This window comes from Haliotis asinina, chromosome 4, assembly GCF_037392515.1.
Source record: "Haliotis asinina isolate JCU_RB_2024 chromosome 4, JCU_Hal_asi_v2, whole genome shotgun sequence".
In the NCBI taxonomy this organism is placed as follows: Eukaryota; Metazoa; Mollusca; class Gastropoda; order Lepetellida; family Haliotidae; genus Haliotis; species Haliotis asinina.
The window spans coordinates 15691029-15707735 of NC_090283.1; the positions used below are offsets into that span (position 1 = coordinate 15691029).

Sequence of the window (16707 nt, forward strand, 5' to 3'; positions counted from 1 at the left end):
GGTTAATGTGCAAACAGAATGCCCCATCTAAATAACATAATTACATGTGCACGTGGAGATAATAAAATATCAGCCTCTATAATTTAAAGAGTGAATCGTGTCATCTTTTAGGAATATAAATACATCTGTCAAAGATAAAATATCTGGTTGTAGCCAAAGATAAAATATTTTGCTATATACATTAAGTGTGAATCATGTCAACTTTTAATGGAACATAAATATATACGTGAAAGGTGAAATATCTGGCTATACCAAAGATGAAATATCTAGCTTTGACTAATGATACAATATCTCGCTCTGGCCAAAGATCCAATATTTGGGTCAAGCCAAAGATAAAATATCTTATGCATTCCAAAGATACAAAAATCTAGTGGGTCAAGAATGAACCATCTGGTTCAGACCAAGGGTGCAATATCTCGGTGTAGTGAGAGATGAAATATCTGGTTCAAGCCAAAGATATATAATCTCTAGCTGTAGCCAAAAATAAACATCTGGTTAAAGGCAAAAATACCATATCTACTTGTGGCCAAAGACAAAATATCTGGCTCTATGTTTTGAGTCAATCTTATGAGCTTTTACGTCGTCGTACAGTGTTGAGATACAAGTGCCAACGAAGGTCTATCTTTATACTGTTAATGAGAAATTTGTCTATTGTCGTCACACAATATCAGGAATATTGTTATGTGGCTGCTATGAAACATCTATATTCATGGTTATGAAGCGTGTCATGTTCAATAAGCACATGTGTCATGAATGAAAAACCAGCTTATAGATATCAGCTTATATGGGGATTCCATAATAAATCAAACGACGCTTAACGCTTCATGTCCCCTGACAATATGTCACATAAACACATGGGTCAAGAAAAAAATGTTTGTTGTATTTAAACCATATTATTTTGTTTGAACAGGGTCATAATGTTAAAAACCTCACCAAAGCTTTGAGACTATTTTTCTTCCTTCCACTTTAGACAGACTTTCAAATAATGCCCTATATACGTTTTAATTTCGTTTTATTCTGGCGAATACTTGACTTTAATTTCCGTGTATTTGGGACTCAAATTTGTATGTTCCACGAATGTCACTGCTGGCATCAGTATCGGCCGTGTTCAGCAGATATTTCTTACGACTATCTTTCTTTTCAAACAGATTACTCAGGAGACTGAGGCATTGCAGTCATATTATTGTCATCGGTAATTTTAGACGAACATGACGTAACAATACATTTCGAGGACGTGGTTAATCTCAGTTTAAATGTATGCATGACTAGCACTGAACAAATGTCCACAGTCTCACCAGTTGTGTCGCAATCGATATCTATTCTGAATTATTGATTTTGTGAGCAAATAGTGTCAATGAAAGAAAAACTTCCCGGATCTACAATGAATTCCGTGCAGATGGTAAACAAAGGTTTTCGAATAATGTATAACAGGAACTGCGAATACAGTTAAACTGATATTGTCTCAGAAGAAAAACAAGAGCAAATCTTTATTCGGAACGACTTGAATTTGATAGATACATATATTCTGTGACAACGTGGTCTACTGCAACCATGAAGACATGCCACACTGAAGGGTTTTCACTAAAGATGGATGAGAACAGGGACAGCGAAAGGGAAAAGAATGTACATGTAAAACAGGCTGGAGTTTGTAAATTAGTGAATCTGGTTTAAACAGCAGTAGTGGAGAGACAGAGAGATACTCTTTGAGAGAGACAGAGGTGGGGTAGGAGAGAGTAAGGGAGAGAACGATAGAATGGCGTTAATTAAACGACGGTTGGAGAGAGAAAGAGTTTGACTCTACGATGCTTTGAGAGAGGAAATGTGTGTGAGAGAGAAATAATAAGAGAGATAGTTTGCTTCTATGACGCTTTTAGAGAGGCAAAAAAGGCAGAGCAAGAGCGAGAAAGACAGCGATGGAGAGAGAGCGAGTAAGAGAGACTTTGCTTCAGCGACGCTTTGAGAGAGAGGGCGGGGTGGGGAGGAGAGAGGGAGTGAGAGAAAGTGAGACAGTGATTGAGAAAGCACAAGTTTGCTTCTATGACGCTTTTCAATGACGCTTGGAGAGAGAATGTTTGCTTCAACGACCATTGATGGAGAGGATTAGTTTTCTTCAACGATGATTTGAGAGAATGAGTTTGACTTTACGACGCTTTGAGAGAGGAAGGGGGGGGGGGGAGAACGATAAAGAATAAATAAGAGAGACATTTTCCTTCTATGACGCCTTTAGAGTGTCAAAAGTGAGAGAGCGAGAGAGAGATGGAGAGAGAGTGAGGGGGAGTTTGCTTCAACAACGCTTTGAGAAGGGGTTGGGAGAGGGGAGAAAGGGAGAGAAACTGAGGAAGTGAGAGAGAAAGAGACAGAAAAGGTTTGCTTCAATGACGATTTGAGAGACAGAATGAGCTTCCTGTCAATCCTACAATGACACTTGTTATCTACGAACACAGCTGTCACAGTATGGAAAATAATAGTTGTAATCAAAGTTTATATATGATTCCTTCCGCTTACAGTAAACACAGAAGGCACACAATCGAAGTCATCAATATTTGAAACTAATATTCGGCCATTTGTGTATCGGTCTCAACCACAGCAGCTGATTCAATTGATTCATCTGATTCATCTTAAAATCCATCAATTTTGAGCCATGAACAGAATCCTATGAATGTGGGAATATCGCACCATGCATCAGCTTGGGCGGCGCTGGCTGGGAAGTGGGGAGGGGGTACGGGCTGAAGTATTACAGGTGTGACCACTTGGTGAAGCTTTCGGAAATGGCCATCGCTCTAACAAATTTTGAGGTGAGTGATTCTAGTTTAAGCCGCCTTGAGAGGTATTCGAGCAATATGACAACGGGGGACACCAGAAATATGCTTCGCACACTGTCCCCAAGTGGGGAATCGAACCTGGATCTCCGACCTGACGAGGGAACGTTTTAACAAGTAGGCAACTCTACTAAAAGCCAACAAATCGTTTGGAAAACAATCAGTAGTCACTGATTATATGTTTTTGTCACCCCAGCGGGATGCCACTATACGCAGAGGATTGCTTCAACATGAAAGATCAGCCAATAGGTCATGCATTTATGGAAATAAGCAAACCGCTTCATTGGTAACAGCTCCTGCCACCTATTAGCATCGGTAGTATATGCCACATAATCGTTAATGACCGCGCAATTTGCTTCCGACCGATTGTCTGGAGTTTACAGAAACATTTACAAATTACCCTTCCTGATTGCCCGTGTTGGATATAATGCGAGGTTAAGTATTCACAAGCTCGCTAAACCTGCTGGTAATCGCAGCAATGGCAATGTGTGACTCAGAAGTAAGCTGGTTTGTTTCCATTAGCGATTTGTCATTTAAAGACTCTCCACTTTCGTGATACTCTCACCTTTCCTTTAATACGTATGAGTAGACGTGATTTCATTGTTTACCAATTACGTCTTGCTCTCGTGAAGTTAATCCGTTTAGGGCCCACTTTGAATGGACGTATGTGTTATCTATACCTTCACGTTGTTCCCTTCGAGGCTTACTTACACTTGGAATGACCGACTTAGTGATTGGACGCTAGATGTCGAAAGGCCGACACATCACATGTCAGTGGTATGCGTTATAGTTGAAAAGATCTGCGCCTAAATATTAGGGACTGGCCCGAATAGACAAGTTGTTGATCATTTTAGCATGATCCATGTGAGGTCCACCAATGTTGATGTGCTTGGACGAAAATGGAAAAGCAGCCATCTTTCTGTACTGGTGTTAAGGTCCTTTGGAAACATTTCACCGCCATCAGTATTTCCACACTGTGTGTCGGGGATGTGGGGTAGCCTAATGGTTAAAGCGTTCGCTCTTCACGCCGAAGACCAGGTTTCAAGCTCCCACATGGGTCTAATGTGTGAAGCTCATTTCTGGTCTCCCCGTGGTGATATTGCTGGACTATTGTTAAAAGCGACATAAAACTATACTCGCTTACTCTACGCTTGCCATAATTGTCTGCTGGGGCAGCACCAGATGAAAGCAATTCACAAACACATGTTTATTGAAGGAATCGTTATATCGACATCGGGTTTCTTGTGAATGTGAAAATAATATATAAGTTTGTCGCTTTTATTGGATTCACGATTAGGAAGAGGTGGAAATCTGAGGATGAAATTAAACATATTGCGAATCTGGAGGATAGAAGATCTTGCAATCCGTTGTATTTTTAGTCTGGTCAAAACCTTAGTCATGAATCGCTGCCATAGCGATTAGGGATTTGATGAAACAAAACACCTTTAGTGACGACGTTTTGCCTTTGTTCTAATCCATTTGCCTGATCAGATTAGCATACTGTTTGTCATTGATGATATGACCTTTCCCTACACCCAGTGGGATTCCATTAGAAAACTGAACCTTGCCGGCTAAGAGAGCACACCATGTCATCTCCTTACAAAAAAATCACCATAAACATTGGAAATATTCACATACATGATATGGGTATGTTTCGATCACAGCTTTACAACACACTTTGTATTTACATTCCATCATACAGACACAATATTTGTGTGAAAATCTTGGCCTTGAGCAACCCGTGCTTGTAACAGGCGGGATCATGTGGCCAGGCTCGCTGACATGTTTGACACATGTCATTGTGTCCCAACTACGTAGATCGTTACTGATGAGGTTGATCACTGGACTATCTGGCCCAGACCGTATTTCGTACCTGTAGACAGCCACCCAAACTATACTGACCCTCTCTCCGTCAAAAACCAAACTAACACGAACTGTACTTCTAGGGTATACACATTTAGTGGGACACGGATTGATAACATTTCATCAACACAACAGAATATTGAATTTAAGCACACTTGAGCTTCTTTTGGATTTCAAACCTGAGTGGGCCTAGGAACGAAACCATAGGGTACATTGGGGTATAATGTTCACTGGAATAAAACATCATGATTATCTAAAACTCACAAGATCATTCAAACGGACTTTCATGGCTTTCGTAACATATTATTTTTTTTCTGAAATCAATTGTTTGTTTGTCAAACGACACCTGAACATGATTGTAAACATATCCATGTATCATCTGCCCGGCTTGCTGAAGCATAGAATATGATGCCCCACCATCTTGAGACAGATTGCACCTGCACTTACGTTTCACATTACCAAAGGTATACATAATTTGTCACAGCCCATAATTTATGGATGAAGATATCGTCTGGCCTTCTCTTAAGTGCTTCATATCATGTTTTTTAACATGTTGTTGTTGTGTAAATATGTCTCTTACCCGTTGTTTTTATTTAGTGATCACCAGATAATTGTATTTATAGTGGAAAAATTGTCATGCATAATGTTGAATAATGGATCTACAGACTCTATCTGAATACCACAAGGGCAACATATGCCTACATTTATACCATTAGATGAGAGAAGGGTGGCACGCAGCTAGGACAAACCATAATGTGTAGCCAAGTATTTTACAAGATTTGCTTTTCAAACACTAGTTGTAACAGGTGCAGTAGACGTTTGTGAAGAACTTGCCGTTTAATTAACGGTTGTCGTTGAAAAAGCAGAAAGATAACACTTCATAAATCCGTCCATTGCAGTGGTTTCATGTCATGCTGAGAATGATATGGTGAGCCATTATGAATTATTCTCAACGCATCCACGGAGCGGAACCAAAACGCTGGAAGATATTGGAAAAAACACGTGTCTACAATGAGTCCCGTTCTCCACAAAAGAATGTCGCTAGAATTACTATCGATTGTATGTATAAAAAATACCCGAGTCATAAAACCATACCGAAAAAGCCACTTTCGTTTTGGGACTGAGAAGTGCTTGTGAGGAACGTGCGATGACCACCTTGATTAAACGTAAATATAATCACGATACTCTTGGACCGGACAAATGCATATTTAAACTATTGACCTCTACACGTAACACAATGAACATCTGGAGACTGATAGAATCTAATTAGATTAGCTTTAATATTGATGAAAGATTAGTTGCCATTGACATTCTGGAAACCCTGCGGAACGTCATAACGTTATGTATTCAGGGTGCCGTGGCATGTGTAAGTTGGCATTCATCATCCCCATGCAAAATTACCCTAATTACTCCCTAATTATTACCCAGCTATCGACGTTATTGAAAGGAAGATGTCAAGATGCGAGCGAAAATACACGTTCGTGATATTGAACAGTTCTCAACCTTGAGAGTCGTATCCACGTTCAAGGCACCGAAATCGATTGTGATGAAGTGCGAAATAGGCTCCTTACCCCATGCATTTAACCTCGTGCAGACCGAACGAGAGACACAAAGCCTCATAGTCTGTTTTCCAGTGAGATCTTACCGACGAGTTTCACTTTAACCAAATAGGTAAACCACACAGAGCGGTTCAGAAAATACGGTTACGAATCTTCATCATGTTACCTTGACAATTGAAAATTCAGCTCTCAGAATATTAGGATAAAATTGGTTAGCAAACAATCATAGATTCAAATCGTTATTATCCGTTTGTATTACAATGGGCTAAGCGTAGTAACTGAAACATTGAAACAAATCATATGCGGAACGTGTGAAGCGGTAACATAGCAACATAGTAGAGCCCTTTGTAATGCAAACAAACATTGCGAAACTCTGATCGGCTTCTGAAACAACTTTTATCCCAAGTTGAATATAATTCTGAGATTTAAGTGAGTGAGTGAGTGAGTGAGTGAGTGAGTTGAGTTTACGCCGGAATCTCCAATATTCCAGCTCTATCTCGGCGGTCTGTAAATAATCGAGTCTGGACCAGACAATCCAGTGATCAACAACATGAGCATCGATCTGCACAACTGGGAACCGATGACATGTGTCAGCCAAGCCAGTTCTGAGATTTAAACATTCAGTGGGCAAGGTAAAATGATAACGATTTGTAACCTTAATCTCACTTTGTGCGATTTCTTTGTTTTGTTCAAAGTGAAATTCGGCGGTACGTTTTCACTGCAAACAGACTATAGGGAAGACGGACAAGGGGATAGCGAGTTTTGTTACAAACTACATCGTGTACCTATTGTAATAGTAGGAACTTCTCATAAGATTGGTTTTGCTTTTGCTAGATAGCTTGTGATTATGGAAATATTTTTGTGAGTTTAATTAATAATTTTTTTAATTTATCATGTTGACTGTCATATTCTTGAGTAACGAGCTTGTCTTTTGAGAATAACCAACTACTAATTAAATACCAAATGGAATTTATACCAAATTTAACGCGCACTTTATTTATATAGAAATGGCATTTTGACATAAATAGATCGTTGCAGGTTGACACTGACAAGAAAGCGCACGTTTATTTACGATACCCTGAACAAGTGACTAATGAGGGTTTCTGAAAGCGGCTTGTAGTATATAACGAGGCTATTTAATGGTTTCGGAGTGTATGTCTCCATTTAACTTACTGGAAAACAACGTTAAATGACGTGTTATAGAGTACAAGACTATCAAATCCATAAATGCTCGTGTTACCTACTGTAATTTCCGTCAAATGATCGACAAGACAGAATGGAGTATTGCCTTTTCTATATATGTTTATTTTCAGAATGTCAATAGGAATTAGGTTTTGTTTTTTAAAAAAAACAAACAACAAAAAACAAAAAAGGAAAACAAGGTAAACCGAAAAATATGCATGGACATGTGTTAGGTCCAGAATACGTGTAAAATTATACACAAAGATAATCCGACACTTGTCATTCCATAATTACTAATATGTTGTCTAAAAAAGTGCATTTTTCACTTCAGATGGTATTAAGACGATGTCATCGTAAGTAACTATCAATTATTATTAAAGACGATGTTTCTGAAAAAGATTCCGTTACAAAAATACCCGCAAAGTCAAGCCAAGCATTCACCATAACAAGTCCATTTAAAGATCTGGCATGATTTTTCTACGTCAGATTTGGAAATGTCCCCAACATTTATGCCAACAAACTATTCATCGTTACTAAGATGGAATCACTGATATCTGAAAAACACTCTCTGTGCTGTGTGTGATGTATGGAAAATACAGCAAAGGTGGTTGTGTCAGATGAGTCGACGGTAATGCCGTGCAAATCACCAAAACATATGGGATTTGTAAGCAACCATATGATCGTATTTCAGAAATCACCATATGCTACATGTGAGTATTCGGATTGCTTTATTCATACCATGCTGCAACCAAACTTATCATTACTTGCAAGACGTTAGTGCATGTTGCATCGGTATAATGTACACCATACATGTCACGTTGTTCTTCATGCATCATTTTTGTCATCGACGTGGTTGTTAAACGTATTGCGTGCTATGTGGGAATTATGTTGGGTTTATACGCCAAGCGTGATATAAACATGGTGTATCGGTGTGTGCGTCATATGAGACATTTCGAACTGTCTAGGCCTATAGATGTCACTCGGAATAGCATATCGTCGTGCATTTTTAATCGTTCATTCTGGGACAGTTCAAATGGGTTTATTTCACGTCATGCTTGTTAAGTGGGAATGTTTAATGTCATGCTTGCAGACTGGGGTTGCTGAATGTCAAGAACGCCATGTAGGGGTGTTTAACGTCATGGATGCCAAGTAGGGTTGTTTAATGTCATGCTTGCCAAATGGGGTTGTTGAATGACAAGAACGCCACGTGTGGCTGTTAAACGTCATGGATGGCAAGTGAGAATGTTAAACATCAAACACGTTATATAGGATTTTTAACGCCATGCATGCAATGTCGCATCGCTAAACGCCAAGCATGTTATGTCGGATATGTTAAGGTCAAGCGCGTTATGTCAGTCTGTTTAAAGAACAGGAAACATGTTATACTGGATTATTATCATGAAGCGTTACAAGTAACTTAACATGTATGTCGTCATGGTCTTTGTTGATGTTTTATCTGTCATTTAGACTTGTTTAAAGCCATACACGTTTTATCACTTCGTTTTACTGTAAGCATCCATTTTCAGGTTGATTAAGGTTTGTTTTTGCCATCTCAAACTGTCTGGAACATGCAACATACATGTCAGCGGAAACGGGCACGTGCAGTCGTCAACATCACACACATACAATGAGGAAACATCCAAATGTAAAGGGAAACATGCATGTATTAACAAAACCCGGGGGACAATACAAAACATGTTGTATTTTTGTAATCAGGTCTAGAAGCATATTCCTGTCTAGGTCTCATGACATATTCAGTTTGTTACTAAATATGGTTTTCCAGCGCTTTTAGCAATATTCCCACAATTTCAAGGCGGGGGAGACCAGAAATGGGCTTCAAACATTGTACTCATAAGAGGAATCGAACAAGTGTCTTCGGCGTAATGAGTCAGTGCTCTAACCGCTAGACTACACCAGACTCGCCCTCCACCCCACACCCCCTCCCCACCAAGACCAGACTCGCGCCACATATTCCAGGACCTACTCTCGCAAGTTATTGGAACGGCAAATAGGGGATAATGAGCATGCTGTGTTTTTCTTGCCAGAAAGATTACAGCTTGTGACGATTTGGGGAAGAAAGACCACGAGAACAAAGTGTATGCGTGGCAAGGACAACGAAATGATAGCGACAGAAAATCAACGCTAACAAAGATGAAGACTACTTGCACATCGATGTTATGTTTTATCATCGATCGATACTGTGTTCATCCTGGCGGTGAATATGTACGAGACTTAGACAATTCAATTTAGCCGCGTAGATGTCAAATTAAAGCAGCTTTGTTAAATGTGACACGACTAGACACGGATAAAGAATGTCCTGTTGTACTTTTGACTGTACGGTGCATTGCATGGACGAAACGTCATGTAGGAGATGTCTGTGTCATGCTGTGACAGTCGTTGTATAATCCTTCTTTAAGGCACACAGTAAAAACGTCATGTAGGAGATGTCTGTGTCATGCTGTGACAGTCGTTGTATAATCCTTCTTTAAGGCACACAGTAAAAACGTCATGTAGGAGATGTCTGTGTCATGCTGTGACAGTCGTTGTATAATCCTTCTTTAAGGCACACAGTAAAAACGTCATGTAGGAGATGTCTGTGTCATGCTGTGACAGTCGTTGTATAATCCTTCTTTAAGGCACACAGTAAAAACGTCATGTAGGAGATGTCTGTGTCATGCTGTGACAGTCGTTGTATAATCCTTCTTTAAGGCACACAGTAAAAACGTCATGTAGGAGATGTCTGTGTCATGCTGTGACAGTCGTTGTATAATCCTTCTTTAAGGCACACAGTAAAAACGTCATGTAGGAGATGTCTGTGTCATGCTGTGACAGTCGTTGTATAATCCTTCTTTAAGGCACACAGTAAAAACGTCATGTAGGAGATGTCTGTGTCATGCTGTGACAGTCGTTGTATAATCCTTCTTCAAGGCACACAGTAAAACAATGCAGACATCTAGGTCGAAGTACAACGCGTGGGGCAATATAGAACTGGTTTATCAGCTGGCGTTCATATTTCACAAAACTTTACTCCCGTGGGTGGTTACGTGAGGTTGCTGGCGATCAGAACTCATAAAACATTGTGGTTAAACAATCTCATGATTCTGGCATTCTGACTTTCGTATTAAATACAGATGTGCTGCGTATTATATGATTTTGTCTTTTGAAGACTTTTACAAAATATATGTGCATACCTTTCTACTCATAAGACTAGAAAGTGGTCGAAGTACACATTTCTAGCACTCTAATAGAAAGTTCCCGCAATTTACTTTCACCCCCTCATCTAGTACTCCTTCTCCCTATTGTGCTCGACAGCATCTTATATGGATGATACATAATACGCACATACATCGTTGTGCGTGTGTCTGTTTGTCTTAACATTCCACCTCAGTATTGAAGACACTGTGTGTGTGTGTGTGTGTCTGTGTGTGTGTCTGTGTGTGTATCTCAATTTTCACAGCCTATTTCCACAGTCACATCTTGTTCTTTGTTTCAGGGCTCCAAGGACCAATACAGGTTATAATATTTGTTTTACTGTTTACCTTACACTGTTTTGTAAAACGTGAATACAAGTCTTATAAATGTGTGTCCTTTTCTCAACATCTTACAATTTGTGCAAAACAGAAATATCAACTTGCGTCCATGCCAGAAACACTTATAAGGTATGTAAAACCTAAGGATATATATGAGTACTTTTCCATGTTTCAACCCCTTACAATGTATGTAAAACATAAAGATATATATTGATATTTATCAGTGTCTCAACCCCTTACTATGTATGCAAAATGCGTTACGAAATGTGTTCGTTTCGCAAACCTAATACAATACAATACATATTACTGGGTTCAGAAGACGTATATAAAACAAACCCTGACAATGTATACAGGACACATTATGGAAACATGCCCTTTCAACAACCCCCTACAAAATATGAAGACACACACGCATGCATATGAATGTGTGCTCCATGTGCATGATTATAATTATGAGTGAAAAGAATATATGAAAGTGTATCCTTGTCACGAGCCCTCATACACGCAGACACATCCGAAATGTATGTACTATTTAACACAGTATGATATAATGTAAACACAACGCTGCTTCTCTCTCTCACACACACATACACACACACTCTCTCTCTCCCTCTCTTTCCCTCTCATCCTATCACAAAATTACACACTGCAAGTAATCTGACATCTTACAATTCATCTGAAACAAACATCAATATATATCCACGTTTCAACACTCCAACGTCTATGTAAAACATATGCATCTAACATGACTCTCTGTCTGAACATCGTACTCTCGTGCTCTATATCTACTGAACATTTTAAAATCTGCACCTCTGTTATTTTTTGCCTGACACACGATAGACAATCGTCCCTCAAACATCCCCGTGCAAGCATTGCCGTCAAATCACACATTGCGGTGCCGTCGTTCATTCAAACGTTACATAAGCTCAAACTGGCGTGATGTTTTATGTCCACGTGACCATGCATGTGAAAACGTGAGACTTGTGAATATTCTTGCTGTTGAAGCCACAAAAAGAAGGATTCATTGTCATTTGTCTTGTATGTGGTCATTTGAAACTTCGAAACATAAAACCGAGGACCGATACGCAAGCCAAGCATTATTCAGAAAATACTTTCCGATATTGCAATTCCAAGCCTGCACGAAATGAACCCTTGAATAAGAATGACTTTTCAGTTGCGTGTTATATTCGATTTGTTTGCTCGAACGTGGAACAGGAAACTGAAAATAATTTTCCTCAGGTTTTACACACATTAACATACTTCACTCGCCTTCCTGGATAAAGGATTATATTTTGAGTGTAAAACAGACATGTCAGACTTTTTTACCTTGCATTAGAACAAATTAATGCGCCAAATTGATATAGAGGTAAATGGTGCATGTCTAAATTATTCATTAGTTTTTACACGTCCGCACTTTAATGTTGATGACAATTCATATGATCTCTCGACTGGAAATAATTCGTTAACGTCGATTATTTCAGTAATTTAGTCATTTATTTTAATGACGAATTCAATATCACGTGGGAATAATTGTATATTCATAACCATATGTCCTCAGCATAAAAAGTTGAGACCATCAGAATATTCAGTATTCAAGCATTATATGGATTATATTAATTATGAACTATTAAATAATTTAATATTGTAAACTGGGACTGTCCTTATCGGGTTTTTTATTTGTTGAGTATAGTTAGCATACGTCGTGTTTTTATTCGCAAGGAAGCAAGGAAGAGGCTGACATCCATAAACCTAGCCTTTTGAGGATATTTAGTTTTCAGATATCAATGGAGGCTGCGAAAAAAAGGTGCACCTTCAACGACATCCTGTCATAACACTGTAAAGTTTAAGACAACATTTAATGTTTATGTGCGCATGTCTTGTTCAGTCACGATAAACTAGCAAATATATATATATATATGTAACGATCACTTAAGCGACATATGGCAAAACGGTTTCAGCTGAATGTCTCAGATGGCTCAGGCGACCTACATGATACTCTGACACTACCACTCTGTTCGGAATCCAAGTGTGGGTCGAATTGCAACTTCTAAAATATTGAAAATAACGATCTACGTGAACTTTTACTTGGTGTTGTATTTCAACAGCGTCATGTCTGATCATGACACACTGGTTTTGGAATGTCAATGGTAAGAAAGTCATGCTGCAAACATATTGTGGGCAAGGGTGGGGTTGGTGGGGAGGGGGGGGGGGGGGGGAGTGTTTGTGTAAAACGGGGTGGGATGGGGAACATACGCGCTTGTGTGTATTGTATAGTGTTTTTTCCATTCAGGTGTATTAAATCCCATTACCTGAACGACTTCGTACCCCAAAGTTTCATTACCCTTGTAAGTATATTCCCATTATTACTACTCCCAATATGACTACCTTTTAAGCATGAGTCGTAACCTGTTTCCGTTCTTTCACAAATCTTATGCAAGACGGGGTGGTAGGGTAGCCTAGTGGTTAAAGCGTTCGCTCGTCACGCCAAAGACCCAGGCTCTATTCCCCACCTGGGTACAATGTATACAGCCCATTTCCGGTGTCCGCCACCTTAATATTGCTGGAATATCGCTAAACTCTCTCACTCTCTTGTATAAGACAGATGTGCATGTTGGGAAAATGTCATCGGGTAGTCATGGCTGTGCACACGTCCATTCCTAAAATGCAGGTAATATTTGGAAGGTTGAGAACTTGTATTTTCATCAGTTATATTTTATTCTATTTATGAAAATGTTATTAAAATTTTATAGTTTCATCGCCAGTATTAATAATATTCCGTTTAATATGAACATACAAATCACACCATCATAAAACAGTTTCTGAACATTATTAATGATATATGGCGTGTGACATTACCAGACTTTAAATGAAATTAAACTTAACCCTCTCTCCGCCTGCCTCTGTATCAAAATATTTCATAATTCCACATTGGACCATGAAACTGTCTTTCAGGTAGATGAAGACAACATCATCTGAGCAGATGAAAGCACCATCCCCAAAGATGTACAATCTATGTGTAGGATATAAGTTTTTTAAATGATATTCTTCCATATAGTTTAGGACTCCCAAAGCACACAAGTATACATTTTTACTCGATTATTTAAAAAGGACATGACATTACGTTCTATGTGCGTTACAAAATATCCCATTCAGAGGGTTACAAAACCGACTATGGGGATGCCATGCCCTGGTAGCATGAAAACACAGCCACTATCTCATAATTCATTTCACCTTTCAACTCCAGTCCGTATGCCTAGGTGAATGCGCAAGAGTGAGTTTAATTTCATTTTAATTTTATGCCGCACTAATATTTCAGCTATAGTGCATTACGAAAAAGGTAAACATCATTTATCAGGCATGAGTTAATAATGTATTATAAATCAACATGGATATACATAAAAACAATGACCCAATGAAAATTCACTAGCCATGCGGGACAGTGACTGAGGAGATTTACTGACCCTACTTGACTTTTGTTAGGCACAGGCCTGGGGGCCAGTGGCTATTTCCTTCACTGCATTTACGTAATCATTTTTCGGTTGTGTATACCGTCGGATACATCGAAGAAATAAAGTAGGTCACAGCGGTTTTTAACTATATATGTATCTTGTTGTCCCAGACAATGGTTCTTCATAAAGAATAACATACAAGTTTAAAACGAATGACAGTCAGTTCCCCGAAGAATGAACTTGTTCTTCTAGCTTGTAATAATGCATTGTCTAAGCGATACACACATGTACTAGACAGACTCTTCAAGACACCTATTGAAAAACAAGATATGAATCCTCGGAATATAATATTTTAGTTTATCAAAGAAATTCTGTAAAATATACTGACAGTCAGTATTATGTAATTGTTAGAACCGATGCCATATTGTTCCAGCCCTACTGTCAGATAGCAGGCTTACATTTTACCATATAAGGTCATGTTTTCATGACAGTTGGTAATATTTTCTCCGAACAGTAGGATGTCTCTGCAAGGACACTCGTGGTTGTTATCAAATATAATCAACCGTGTAAACAAAAGTGTTTTCCCCGGTGGTGACTTGTTGAAACCTTGGTGATGTTCAGCTGAGAGATAATGCAAGGGTGAACAGATATGCGTGTTTCTAAGTCTCATTTCTCCGTCTGTACAAAAAAAGCACGACCCAGCGGGTGATTGTGTGAGAAAAGCTTACAAGGCGTGGGTAGAGTGAGAGAGACGAACAATTGTCGCGTCCGTGTTGGCTCTGTCAAAGCCACTGCTTGCACAGCCGATCATTGTGCCGTTTCGTTGAGATAATCGATAGCAGTTGAAACAAACATAGCTCTTACGAAGTAGCAAATCGAACACATAAACGAGCTTACCGTACACCATGGAGAGAAGCACCAGCTCCACAAGTACAATAGTAACACTCCTCATTTCAGCTGGTTATGGCGCCATCACATCCCGAAAGACTGGGATAATCTTTTCCGGAGAGCAAGCTCCCATCAATAGGTATCTATAGTCCATATATGAGCAGAACAGCGCGCTCCAACTGTCGTCTGCCGCTGCACGCGCCTCGAGAACGAGTGTCGTCTGGTGCGCTTATCGCTTGTTACAGGCAATACACAGTGAACATTAAGCGATCGACAAAAATCGAAAATCGCCTATGACCGTTAATACGTTTACGGGCACCGTTCGACCAATCCGCTTGTCGATGATTTCTAAAGTGGGTTGGGGGTACTTCCTAAATGAACTGAGAAGTACAGAGGATGGAGGGGCGAATCATTATTTGCCAAACACCGGCTTAGTGGCCTCAGACCCTGCAAAGCTCCCCCAAGCTAGGGATGCGAGACTCCTTTCTCCTCATCATCAATACCTGAAGCACTGTTCATTAACCCATCAACGCGTGTTTCAGTTAAAGTTGTAAGGCAGACGAAACCTAAGTAAGTTTGGGAACTGGCACAATCGTTGGTAAATGTGTAAGCGGAAGTGAGATGGTGTTATGAACTTGTAGAGTACTGTTGTCATCCCGAGCAAATTTGCTACTTCAAGTGCAGACGGCAAATACAATTAGAGGAAATGACAGGGTGTCGACGACGGCTAATGCATTGATTATATTGGGATATGGTCTGGAAGGAAATACGTCATTGATAAAAGAAAAAAAAATGCCAAGACCCATCACTTATGATCCTGATTCTAATCTAATACTCAAGGAAGATATCGGAGATTAGAGAGACTGGAGCCAGGATTTGTGAACGGCGATGTTAGGCTTAATGCATTTTGGAAGTGCTCCATACCAGAAATCCAGTCATACCCCATACAGTGGTCCATTACACCAGGTCCGACATTACACCTCCTCAATGTATCTCACACATCCCTCTGCTTTAGACCACGCAGCTGTCTGCTGAAGAGAGTAGTTTGCTCTACGTATTTTCTGTCATTGTGTTGTAGGGGATAATGTCATACAGTGTTGGAGGAGGATCATGTCATACAGCGTTGCATGGGATCGTGTCAGTGTTGGAGGAGGCAATGTCATACAGTGTTGTAGGTGATAATGTCATACAGTGTTGGAGGTGATCATGTCATACAGCGTTGGAGGTGATCATGTCATACAGCATTGCATGATGTGTAGCAAGTGGTCATATTGGGCTGTACGGGGTAGTGTCATGCAGTTTTTTAGGGTATCGATTCATACAGTGTTGTAGAGTTCATGTCAGGTCATGTCATGTCATGTCATGTCATGTAAGCAATATAACATATATTGTTGTACGTGATGCGTCACTGGAGATC

General features: G+C 39.6%; 1 protein-coding gene across 1 annotated transcript in view; it reads right to left on the reverse strand.

The window, feature by feature from the left end:
- The window catches only part of LOC137281323 (uncharacterized), a 42264-nt gene extending 26355 nt beyond the window's left edge, over positions 1-15909 (reverse strand). Inside the window, exon 1 of the mRNA XM_067812494.1 lies at positions 15300-15909. Within this exon, the coding sequence (XP_067668595.1) occupies positions 15300-15354 (55 nt within the window). The 5' untranslated portion in view covers positions 15355-15909. The remainder of the gene's footprint in view (positions 1-15299) is intronic.
- Positions 15910-16707: the final 798 nt, after the last annotated feature.